Source organism: Electrona antarctica (assembly GCF_951216825.1).
Source record: "Electrona antarctica genome assembly, chromosome: 17".
NCBI lineage: Eukaryota > Metazoa > Chordata > Actinopteri > Myctophiformes > Myctophidae > Electrona > Electrona antarctica.
Window position 1 is genome coordinate 9,628,323 of NC_136798.1, and position 12,972 is coordinate 9,641,294.

General features: G+C 44.2%; 1 protein-coding gene across 4 annotated transcripts in view; it reads right to left on the bottom strand.

Annotated features, from left to right (window-relative positions):
* Positions 1 to 12,972, bottom strand: part of enah (ENAH actin regulator) — a 161,295-nt gene that overhangs the window by 11,796 nt on the left and 136,527 nt on the right. For 2 of the 4 annotated variants that reach the window (XM_079525390.1, XM_079525389.1), the window contains exons 6-9: positions 7,329 to 8,090; positions 3,333 to 3,709; positions 2,372 to 2,499; positions 972 to 1,020 (exon numbers count right to left, since the gene is read on the bottom strand). In XM_079525390.1, the coding sequence (XP_079381516.1) occupies positions 972 to 1,020; positions 2,372 to 2,499; positions 3,333 to 3,709; positions 7,329 to 8,090 (1,316 nt within the window). The remainder of the gene's footprint in view (positions 1 to 971; positions 1,021 to 2,371; positions 2,500 to 3,332; positions 3,710 to 7,328; positions 8,091 to 12,972) is intronic. The other 2 variants (XM_079525391.1, XM_079525392.1) reach the window with 2 other exon arrangements.

The window sequence follows — 12,972 nt, forward strand, 5'->3', positions numbered from 1 at the left end:
ATGCCTTGGGCTAATTTTTTATATCAAAATGGTACTTAAGTACAGTATTTGAGTGCATTTCTTTTTATGCCCGGATACCCCATCCAGGCCAGGCTTCAGACGCAATGCACAACATTTCCACCACCGCAAAATCGATGCCTGGAAGCAAGCACCAGACTATAGCAGTTGATCTTTATTCTTATTACACGGCTTGATTGAATGCTTGATTCTGATTGGTCAATCGCTGAATTCAGCGGTGTGTTATTTCTTGATAACAGACCACTCTGCTCTATAACCTCCGCTCCACTGCCTAATCAAAGGCTCAGAGCACCTGCTGCGCAGCCTGCGCTGCTTGGATTTTATGCTGTACCGTGTACCCAACATGCCATGTAAACAAACACACAATGCCATTTAGCTAAACATTGCTCTCAAGAATGTTTTTGAAAACATTTGAAGCGAGAAATAGACGACGCAGTACCCGAACATTGATTCCATTTGATCAACACTCACTTCCTTGTTTCTGAGGCGACTCGTTGCGGTCTGCGGGCCAACTTGGAATACTTTCATTACCGTAAGCAAGGAAATACTTCGTTTTGTTGTCACTTGGGTAAATTTATTATTATTATTTATGTATTAAGTAGTGGGATAATGTATGGCTAGGTGGTCATTGTTTATAGATAAATCATCCTGTGAATCACCTTTATCACATTTATCTTCTTTTAACACAGCGCAGGAAACTCAGTCAACATGTTTACAAAATATATAACATATTTAACATATAGTTCTAGGCAGGAATAAAATACTGTACATACTGTACAATATGCAAACCAAACCAGGGAAATCATAAATAAAGACTAGTGCACGGCGCGCACACACAGCTGGACTGTTGAGTGATTGACGAGCGAGGGGATAGTGAAGGAATTCCACAACTAGATACAAAGCAGATGTACAGTAGATACAGTATGAGAGCCCCGTTTCCTCTTGATACTCACTGATCTCTGTTCGGGTTCAGGCGACGAGCCCTTATCAGCAATCCTTCTCCTGCAAAACCACATAATGCAAAACTGTGTAAGGGAACAGTAAAAGGATTACAACATCTAAAGTTAATACATGGATTATGGTCAGTCGTAAGTTGGTACACACACACACGCTAACGAAATGTGACAGAAAGAGATTGGTTGCATTTTCACCAAATAACCAAAGTTACCAAATAAGAAAATAAAAAAACAGCAAAATATTTAGTCAAGCTGAGGAGGGGAATGATATGTACTTGTTTTGACAGCACCAGCCGTGTCACATTGTGTTAGATGAGACCTGTCACTTCCATCATTGTTGCTGTCAGGCAGAAACCTTGTATGTCATGTGTCACACAAAAGGAGTGAAAATAGCAGGCGAGCTTGTAAATCGGCTAGTTTCACTATTTTAAAACGTCTATAATATATTAAGCCATTTTGGGCAGGAACCCCTTTTGGTGTTTTAAACATTATGTTATAATTTGTGACCAGGTCTAGCAAAATGGCCCCCATCTCGCCTATAATGAAAAAGCAGTTTTTTGATTTTCGTTTTTTTCATATTAACACAGTTTGAATGTTAAAAAAGGTTTTCATTCCAACAGATTATTGATTTGGGCAAATTAAATGTATACATTTATAAGTCAAAGTAGGCTTGTTTTGTGAATGTTGTGAACATTCAAAGGGGTTTTTCTCAGCTTTGGGTAAAACGGCACAATCATTTTAAAATGGTCATATCTTAAATATTTTCCAATTTCATTGAATGATACATCATATGAAATCTTACATTCTGTACTTTAATAATCTGTAAAAAACTGAAAAATTACTCTGGTCGAGATGAGGGCCTATTTGCCAGACCCGGTCACATTTAGCTATTGAAAAATAGAAGATCTACAAGCTTTTTTAGATTTTTTTTTAAATTTTGAGGTCAGGCCTAAATGGGTTAAAAAAAAGACCGGTTTTGGACAAGGTCTCCACGGACATCTAAGTCATCTATGTTCTGGTACCATTGAAAGCAGAAGGATTCTTTTGGAATACATGAAGAAGCACGTTTTAAGAATGTGATCAAATATCTGGAACCAGGTTGACATAATAAGTCTGTCTGCACATCTCTGGATGACGAAAAAAACATAAAAAACGGGCGGGAACCCCTTTTGGTGTTAGCATTATGTTATGCTTTAGCTATTGAAAAATAGCAGATCTACAAGCTCATAGCGCGCCACCGAGTGGCGCGCTATGAGCTTGTAGGTCTGCTATTTTTTTTTAAATCGAAGAACCACTGACATAGAAACATAGCTTTTTCAGAAAACTGTCAGGATGCAGAAGACATTTTTAGAATGTGATCTCAGGTCAAAATGGGTTAATACATGGTATAGTTGTACCTTCTGGCCAGTAGGGCGCTCATCTCCTCCATCAAACCCCCTCCGGCGGATAGAGGGCCGTTGCCCCGGGCCTCAGATTTGGCCCCTCCTGTCATGGCTGCCGCCAGAGCTGCTGCAGCATCATCACCCTGTGCACGCACATGCACACACACAGTTCCCCAGTCATATTTGATGTTTAAGTAGAACAGAAAACAAACAACAAAAATGGCCTTCTCATTAATTTTGTATTTATTCATTTGTTCAGGATTCTCTTCTCTTTAGTGATAGTTTCACAGTGTAAACTAGAGAGACAGGAAACATGGTGAAAGAGAGCCAGGGAGTGATAGGGTTCGTCCGGGCTCGGGAATCGAACCAGGGACACATTGTCAGAGCCAATGTGGTACGCTCCTTAACCACTTGCTATCGGCACCCCCTACGTTGCACTTTCTAGCATTACAGCCAAAATTTGCATTTTCACTGATTGTTGCTTGATGCTGATTGATTGATTACAAACACGTTATTACAATGACTTCAGGTGACAGGAGATTATGCACTGATTAAAAAGCTACCATATTAATTATAAGGTTGTGGATCCTAATCCCAATTTCTAAATCTCGACATGCTCTGCATCCGGGAGTTTGAAGTCACATAAACTGTAATACGCCGCCTTACCCTTGTCTTTAAGGGCCATGAAAGCCTAGGCTGGTTTTTTAGTTGGTTTTCCAGTTCAGGTTAAAAACATAACAGGCTAGTAAACAGCATGGCTGCAGCTAATAAAATAATAATAATAATAATGGGTGTGTTAGTACTTAGTAGATTCAGTAGTTTGTGTCAATGTGTAAGCATAGACAGAAGTCACTGAATGAACATTATCTCATTATGTTCAAACTGTATGTACCAGCATGTCTACTACATGCATCATTTGGAAGAATGTTCTTTCACTCATCAATCAATCAACCATTCAACCAATCGAATCGCTCACCCGTGGCACTTTACGCAGCTTGGCTCCAGCCAGGGCGGCGGCTAGGCCGGCACCTGGGCGGTCCTCCACCGGAGCGAAGAGTCCGGCAGGAAGAGGAGGGGCCGGGGGCGCGGGAGGAACTCCAGGAGGGGGCCCAGGAGGTGGCGGGGGTCCGGGAGGAGGAGGGGGGGCTGGGACACCAGCGGGGGACAGCATGGGAGGCAGTGGGGGAGCGGGAGGAGGTGGGGGGTGGCCAGTCGGGGTGCTGGGGGTCGGGGGAGTAGCCGGTGCGCAGGGTGCGTCTGCCACGGAGGTCACAGTGGAGCAGGGTGGCAGAGGGGGCGGCGGGGGAGGGGTGGGGGCGGTCAGCCCCAGCGTCTGCACCGAGTCTGTTGGCGCTGAGGGGTTTAAGGAGGAGGGTGGGGGTGGTGGGAGAGAGAGGGGGGTGGGGGTGGAGAATAAGCAAATTAGTTGAAAACTGTCATGACCTTTCAGGGCTTCATTTTATTTATTAAAATATTTTATTATATGACTTGCCTAAATACGAATAAATAAATAAACAAACACATGCCTACATAATTCCACCTACACATTTCAATAGTGTTTTATATACATAAATAATCTATATGTTCCAATGCAGTATTTTTACATTGACCATATTGCCAATCAAAAGGAGTGTCTCCATAGCAGTGTCAAGTTTGCATTAAAAGGTACGGAAATGTTTAGGTTAAAACTAACAGTATTTTTTTTTAAGAAGTTAAAGCTCTATATTCTGATGCTAGAGTGTTTGTTCATTAGCAGGGGTTCTCCCAGGAGAGAGTCGAGAACACATGTCACAGTTTCTAGTGTTCCAGTTAAAATGTTGTCGTCTCATTGTTCCTTTCATCATGTCCAATTTCACTTATTCTGTTAGGCACCCTCTCAGTGGCGTGCACAGATAGACACTAGGGGGTGCTAGAGCACCCCCTGCCCTTTTGGCAATGTGCCCTTTTGGAGAAAAAAAAAAAAAAAAAACCCTTTTTTTTTTTCTTTTTTTTTTAAATAGCAGACCTACAAGCTCGTAGCGCGCCACTCGGTGGCGCGCTATGAGCTTGTAGATCTGCTATTTTTCAATAGCTAAAGCATAACATAATGCTAACACCAAAAGGGGTTCCCGCCCAAAATGGATTAAGGCAACCGGCCGGTTCCACGCGCTGCACAAGGTGCCCTTTTTTAACTTGAGCACCTGCCCCTCTAAATGTCTGTGCACGCCACTGCACCCTCTCCTGTTTGGATCAAAATGTATGTATTTATTTAAGAGCTTGAGAGATGTGGAGATCCGACCCCATTATCGAACAAACAGTCTATAGCAATGATTACTAAATGAATATAGTCAAGAGCTGTTTGACACTTATTTCAACAACATCCACTAAAACAAAATCACACCACCATTAAAAAGGGGCTTAGGTTATGATGTTCTTGTTAAAATAAGTGCTCTATAATTCTGATGAAACATTAATATCGAAAACAACACATGGAACAGTACACTCATGTACTGTACATGTATGAAAGCATGCCACGTCAATCCAAAGATAATTTTCTCATCCAACAAGACCAACATGCAGTATTAGTGAGTAGTAGCAGTGACCTGGTTGTTGGAATGTATTCATTCCATCAGTCGTAATGGAAACAAAGTACCAACAGAGAAGCAGTGAGTGAGTGAACTGCACGCACGCACGCACGCACGCACGCACGCACGCACGCACGCACGCACGCACGCACGACAAGGGCATGGACACACATACATAATGAGCAATGACAATCAACACAGGAACTTTGGCTTTGTGTTTAGGTCAATAATATCTCCTCTGTGCATGCCCTAAAACATGGGCCGTTGTTTATACTGTATATTATCATTATTATTATTTAAATAGTTAATCCATTACAAATCTATCTTCATTATCACAATCTCCTGGAATGACACTATTGGCAATAAGAGGATCAATTATTATGTTCAGTTGATATCATCTTTAACATTATATAAATTATTATCTCTTAACTGACTTGCTCTAGCTTCTCATATACCTAATGGCATAATCAATAATGTTGTTCATTGATAGAAGTTTGGTCAATGAAAGCTTCTCATAGACCTAATTTATAATCAATCACTTTCTCAATGGTGGAATGTGATTAATGAACGCCCGGTCCGCTGTATCCTGTCCAACCAATCAGTGTGATGAAACCAGAGGTCAAAGGTCATTAGGACACCCCCCTCTAGCTACTAATAAGTAGCGAGAAGGGGTAAGGGCTAAAGGCCAGTGGAACGCTGGTGCATAAAATAATAGACTACATTTGCTTTTCTAAAAGAGCAGATCTTCTTTTTTTAGGCTATATAAATTATGCTTATTGGAAGTCAGGCACAAAACAGTGCTATTAACATCGACTGCACATATAAGCCTTTTGTAAAACAGTCATCAATATAACATCACAGATCACCACGTTTAGACACTGTACTTCCTAAATGAGCAGCTTATAACATTTTGAAATAGAATTGATAGAAGGTGTAAGTTGGAAGCGAAATGTATTTCTTATACTTGCTGCTTGGTGGACTGTATGAACCACACTTTGAAAAGCATCTTTGGTCATGTTCAATGGGGCTAGGGCATTCACTTATAGTCATTTTTCCTAGTTGACTAGTTGCCTAGTTTAGTCGACTAGTTGTTTAACCACCTATTATGTTTTAAAAAAAAAGAGAAAAAAATATTTGTACATTTAAATACTGTGTACATTGGTGACTATATAATCTACCTGATCTTGAGGCCTACAAAATCGGGGGGGGGGGGGGGGAAATCAATTTTTCTTATCAACTAGTCAACTAGTACCAACAAGGTCGACTAGTGGATTTACTAGTCGACTAGTAAACTAGTTGCTTAATGCCCTAAATGGGGCCTACAACTAAGGGCAAATTAAACAGCAAGACTTCAGAGTTTAGTGTATTTCTCTACAAAGCAGAAAAGGTCACGAGTTAGGGGCAGACAAAGAGCAACACTGTGGGAATGAATACTCTAGACTTCAGGTTTGATTGTCAACTCACCAAAAGAGGAATAAATCAGTGAGAGGCCATGGCGTAATCAGAGAAAGATTACAGTGATCAACTGCAGCAAAATTAATGTTGCACCTTAAGGTGGATTGGAGGTGGGGGTTTAAAATAAATCAAATGTGTAAAATGACAGTGAAGTACTATGTGCTACTATAGCAGGTCAACAAGCACATCCTTACAAAAGGTGAGTAAACATTGAAGACATGCCATGCTTACAGACAAAAAACAACTAAAAGCCATCAGACATAATGAGCAAGCACATGGACATGGTTTGTCGCAGAAGTTAGATGGGCTTGACCAACACATGGAAGCAACTGGAAGACCACTGTCACGATTCTAGGCCATGTTGTCACACCTAGCTATTGATATGTAAGAACAACAGATGCCATACAAGCCAACACAGACATGACAGGAGCTGAATTTGATGCAGAGAGTTGTGCCCAAACCAGCCGAGTAGGCAAAGTCACCTAAGAGAAATCAGATTCAGAGTCAGCTTTATAAAAGGCCAAATCCATGATTTAGTCAGAGAAGGAAAGCAAAATAGTCCTGAGGTTCTGAGGTCGGAGCCTCTGTGGGTGACTTCGCCTTCTATTGGGCTTCTATTCTATCAGTAGTATGAAAACGCACCCAAACCTGCTCCCTAGGCCTGTGTTAGTTGGTGAGTCGAGTCAGTAGAGAAAGTTAGTGCGAGAGAAAAGACTGTAGGGAGAAAGAGAGAGAGAGAAAGAAAGGGAGACAGAGAGGAAGGGTGATAGGAGGCAGAGAGCGAGAGAAGACGGGAGGAGAGAAGAGAGAAGAGCAGAGAGGAGCTGAAGGACCACAGAGAGAAGAGAAGAGCAGAGAAGAGCTGAAGGACCACAGAGAGAAGAGAAGAGCAGAGAGGAGCTGAAGGACCACAGAGAGAAGCGTAGACAGCGGTCTGGAGAACGAAGCCTTACCCTGGGGCTGAGAGGAGGAGAAGCCCCCGTGAGGTGAGTGGGCCTCTGGGCCTGTCGTTGTCTCTGGCTCTGCCAGGCCCAGGGGAAGAGAGAGGTGCTCCGCCGAGGCGGCGACAGCAGGGGGCGCTGTGGAGGGAGAGGGCACACCAGGAGCCTGGGATGAGGAGGGGGGAGACGAGACGTAGGAGGAGGGAGGGAAGGGCGCCATGGAGTAGGGCAGAGGAGGCGGGGTGGGCGGGGGCGGCGGGGTGGGGCAGGTTACGCCGAGAGGGGTGTGGCCGTGCGGGATGGTGACCGGAGACGGGGCGGGGAACATGGGCGGGCCGTTGTGGGAGGGCGAGGGGGGCTTCTGGGTGAGCGGGGAGGGGGCTGGGATGGGGATGAGAGGCCGGGGGCCGGCGGCCTTGCCTGGGGGGCTGCTGATCATGACGGGTGGCGAGGGCGGTAGGGGGGTGAAGTTGCACGCCGACCACACCACGGACTTTGACGGAGGCGTGGGGGCCGGGGGCGGGGCGGGAGCCTGAGGCAGGGCTGGCTGTCTGCGTGGGACGGTGGCGTAGTGGGGCAGGACGGGGTGGAAGGCGGAGCCGAGCGAAGTGGCGAATCGGGAGGCGGAGTGTCTGAGAGGCGGGGTCGGGGGCGTGGAGGAGGAAGGCGAGGGCGTGCCGGGGATCGGGTAGCTGGGGCTGGACGGCGACACAGGCGTGGAGGAGGTCCTGCTGTACTCAGCGGGTTGGGGAGTGCACAGGGTGCTTTCAAAGGCTAAAGATGCACACCGTGTGAAGGACAGAACAGGGTAAAGGACAAGACAGGACAGAAGGGAAGGAAGGAGAGAAGAAGAGATGGAAGCAAAGGAAGGAAGGGAAAGAAAGAAAGAAAGAAAGAAAGAAAGAGAGGAAAAGAAAGAAAGAGAGAGGAAAAGAAAGAAAGAAAGAAAGAAAGAAAGAAAGAAAGAAAGCAGCCATCGTGCACACAGAGGGAAAAGACAACAGGTCAGGACAGAGAGAAGGAGGGAGGGAAAGGGGAAAAGAGAGAAGAAAGAAGGGGCAGATGAAGCAGGAAAAAACCAGCACAGACCCAAACCTACAGTAGACTTTCACTTCCTGTTCCTTGTTGGGTAGAGAAGGTGCTACTCCGTTAGCAGGCAAGGGTTAGCATCGTGGACACAGAGCCAGAGCCAGACATATTGTATTATTATTGTTCAACACAGCAAAAGGGCGAAACGTACATAATGCAACTCCCTGCAGTGCATTGCCTGAGGAGGAGCATACAGAGGTGCTAATAAGCAGGGTCACGAGTCACGACAAGGTCTCCATGAATAACATGCCCCTCAAATGACACCCTGGTTACCCTCTGCATCTCTCCAATATTAACATAACATTGTCCACAGTAGACAGTGTTTCCTCTGCAGGAAAGCGGAGGTTCACCTCCAAAAGGGAAAACTGAAATTAATTTGAATCCACAGACATACAGTATAGCAATTAGCAAGTATATCAAAGTGTTTCGAACAATTCAACATACAAATAAGATTTATTTAAACAAAATTGTCCCGGCACTAATTGAACCGAAATATGGAGAAAAGAGGTGGAAAAGCTAAATCAATGACACACAATGATACAATTTCAAAGAAACACTGACATGCATCCAACAGGTACTGTATCTACTCGGACAGCTCTATCCATGCTTCAAAATGACACACATTCCTACCACCTAGAAGGCAGACAAACGACTAATCTATGCTGTTAAAGTAAGCGAGCAAAACCCCTTTCCTCCCTAGTAGATAATAACTAGCATCACAGTGCTCTAGTCTAAAGCAAGGCATTTGATGACTCCACCACGGCTTGCCAACTCGGATGGCGAGCAGCCTGTCGGCATGTCTGCCTCGTTGAGTGAACCAAAACGCACGCACACATAACACACAACACACAACATTGGCTAAGCAATGACATATAGGCCCCTCCCTGCCCAATAATTACAGACCCATCTCCAAATTACCATTCATGTCCAAACTACTCGAAAAAGTAATTCTCACTCAGTTAATGCCATATCTCCAGCAAAACAATATCATGGAAAATTTTCAGTCAGGTTTTAAAACCCACCACAGCACAGAATCCGCTCTTCTGAAGGTCCACAATGACCTAATCCTCTCTGCTGATGCTGGGGACTGCGCTGTCCTACTGCTGTTGGACCTCAGCGCAGCGTTCGACACGGTGGACCACACTATTTTGCTGCAACGCCTGCAGTCCCATGTTGGGGTTCACAATACAGCCCTGCGCTGGTTTGAATCCTATCTTAAAGGGACACTTCACCCTTTTTGCCAAAAAATATATAACAATGACGTTTATAAGATTTAGAACACTTTCCTGGCATTATTTTTTGTGTAATCTCTGGGTTTAGATATTTTAGATTAACGGGTGGCTCTGACGTCAGAGACACTCTTCCGTATTGCTACCGGACTACATTGTCTCCTCACACTGCAGCTAGACCAGCCCCAAAACACAGCCGTCACGGACACTGCGATTTGTTCCACCTACAACCTTCGTTGACCGCACCCCCACATGCGCATTTGTTATTGTGTTTGTGTCATGTCGCTGTCGTCAGCAGAGCAGCACCAGAGAGACGCGCTATGTTGCCACGAATCCCCCCCCCCCCAACTCTAGATTTATTATAATGATATGAAGTGACTTGCCATAAACCATCCATTAACTCCCCATTCATCCAATTTGCATCTGCTTGTATTAAACAACATTAAACTCACCAACATTGCAGCTGTAGGGAAAGCTTGAATATCCACTTTCAAACTGCAAAGCTTTTGTTTCATAAAAATCCACCGAATCTTTTTCCCACTCAGCTCTGCACTTAGTTTTTCTTCTTTTTTAGTTCTATCTCACTACTAGAACGTTCTGACTCTGAGGTAGATAAGATTTTTGGCTGTCAACAGCATCCATTTGTTTTTTCAATGTTGTGGACCGGAGCGTGGTGAAATAGTTGCTAAGATACGATACTGCATAGTGATTGGCTCTGCTGCATGCCTATGAAGAGTACTGACCAATGAGCTGAGCCTAGCGCCCTTCCAGACACCAGGTTCCAGTGTCTTGCTTTCCTGTTCCTATAGCTCAGTCGGCTGCCCCTTCTTATTACTGCATGAGAGCGAGTGACTGAGAATCACCATAACGCGCTGTCATTTTTCCACGAGACAAAAATACGGGATTAAGTGCGTCCCCGTCCCGTATCGGTTCATTACGGGACAGGTCTTTTAGTTGCCAAATACGGTACGATCGTATCTTAGCAACTATTTCACGGTCCACAACATTGAAAAAACAAATGGATGCTGTTGACAGCCAAAAATCTTATCTACCTCAGAGTCAGAAAGTTCTAGTAGTGAGATAGAACTAAAAAAGAAGAAAAACTAAGTGCAGAGCTGAGTGGGAAAAAGATTCGGTGGATTTTTATGAAACAAAAGCTTTGCAGTTTGAAAGTGGATATTCAAGCTTTCCCTACATCTGCAATTTGGTGAGTTTAATGTTGTTTAATACAAGCAGATGCAAATTGGATGAATGGGGAGTTAATGGATGGTTTATGGCAAGTCACTTCATATCATTATAATAAATCTAGAGTTGGGGGGGGGGGATTCGTGGCAACATAGCGCGTCTCTCTGGTGCTGCTCTGCTGACATGCTGACAACGGCGACATGACACAAACACAATAACAAATGCGCATGTGGGGGTGCGGTCAACGAAGGTTGTAGGTGGAACAAATCGCAGTGTCCGTGACGGCTGTGTTTTGGGGCTGGTCTAGCTGCAGTGTGAGGAGACAATGTAGTCCGGTAGCAATACGGAAGAGTGTCTCTGACGTCAGAGCCACCCGTTAATCTAAAATATCTAAACCCAGAGATTACACAAAAAATAATGCCAGGAAAGTGTTCTAAATCTTATAAACGTCATTGATATATATTTTTTGGCAAAAAGGGTGAAGTGTCCCTTTAAGGATAGAAGCTTCGCCGTAAACATGGGCAGCTTCTCCTCTACCCCCGCCAATCTCTCCTGCGGAGTCCCCCAAGGCTCCATCCTAGGCCCCATCTTGTTCTCCCTCTATATGCTCCCCCTTGGCCAAATTATCCGACAACATAACATCTCATTTCATTGTTACGCAGACGACACTCAACTCTACCTCCCCTTGAAACCCAATGACCACTCCACACTCACCAACTTAAATAACTGCCTTACTGACATTAAATGTTGGATGGCACAAAATTATCTCCAACTGAATGACAGTAAGTTTGAGGTCGTACTATTTGGTCCACCTGATTCCATTACTCAAATCCAAAACAATCTTGGCACCCTCTCCACTTCTGTCAAACCCCATGCCAAAAACCTAGGAGTCTTTTTTGACTCCGCGTTTAAATTCGATAAACAAATGAATGCAATAGTCAAATCCAGTTTCTTTCACCTCCGCTCCATCTCCAAAATCAAACCATTTCTCTCCACACACGACCTTGAAATAGTCATCCACGCACTAATATCATCCCGGTTAGACTACTGTAATGCCCTCTACACTGGGATTAGTCAGTCATCCCTGTCCCGTCTACAACTTGTTCAAAATGCAGCAGCCAGACTCCTGACCAGCACCAGGAAGAGAGATCACATCACCCCTGTCCTGGCCTCTCTCCACTGGCTGCCGGTCCGGTTCAGAATCCAGTTCAAAACCCTCCTGTTTGTATACAAAGCCCTTAATGGGCTGGCCCCCTCCTACATCACCGACCTCCTATCCTACCCCCCCTCTACCAGGACCCTCAGGTCAGCTGACAGGGGTCTCTTAGGGGTTCCGCACACCAAAAAGAGGCTCAGGGGCGACCGCGCCTTTGCTGTCGCAGCCCCCACACTGTGGAACAACATTCCCCTCGCCGTTAGGTCTGCGCCCTCCGTTGAGTCTTTTAAATCACAACTTAAAACATTTTTATATTCACAAGCCTTTGCACCACCGACATGATCTTGCACCTTTCCTTTTTAGATTAGATCCTTATTATTTTTTTTTACTATTGACGTCTTCCGCACTGAATTGTACTGTATTGTATTGTATTGCATTTTATTGTATTGTATTGTATTCCACTATATTCTGCCTTGTGAAGCACTTTGGTACAATGAGAGTTGTTTTTAAATGTGCTATATAAATAAATTTGATTTGATTTGATTTTGATTTACACACAACGAGAGCAACATAGGATCCTGGGGACATACTGTAGAGATGAGCCCACCTGGGACACCCAACTCCACTGAACTCACCCAAGAAGCGAAAATGCTCTCCCACACGTCACAATTCTGTTTTAACACATGCAACACGTGTATGCCTCTAGTGGTCAAAGATCAGAGCCTTCTCACCTGAGTCTACAGTAAAATCCTGTATGGCGTGTTCCAAAGATGGCGTGTTAAGAGTATACAAATGTATTAATTTGTATATATTATATATATTTGTGCATCTCATCATTGCTGCCGTCCTGTGAAAAATAACGTAACCAAATTAATTTGCATCTCTACAATGTCAATTCAAATTGGCCTAATTTATTTTGTAAAGATGGTGAACTGTGGTAAAGGCTCATGTTGCTGGTAGTGAATATTTAATGGGCTTTTAGGCTGTGTTGATAAGC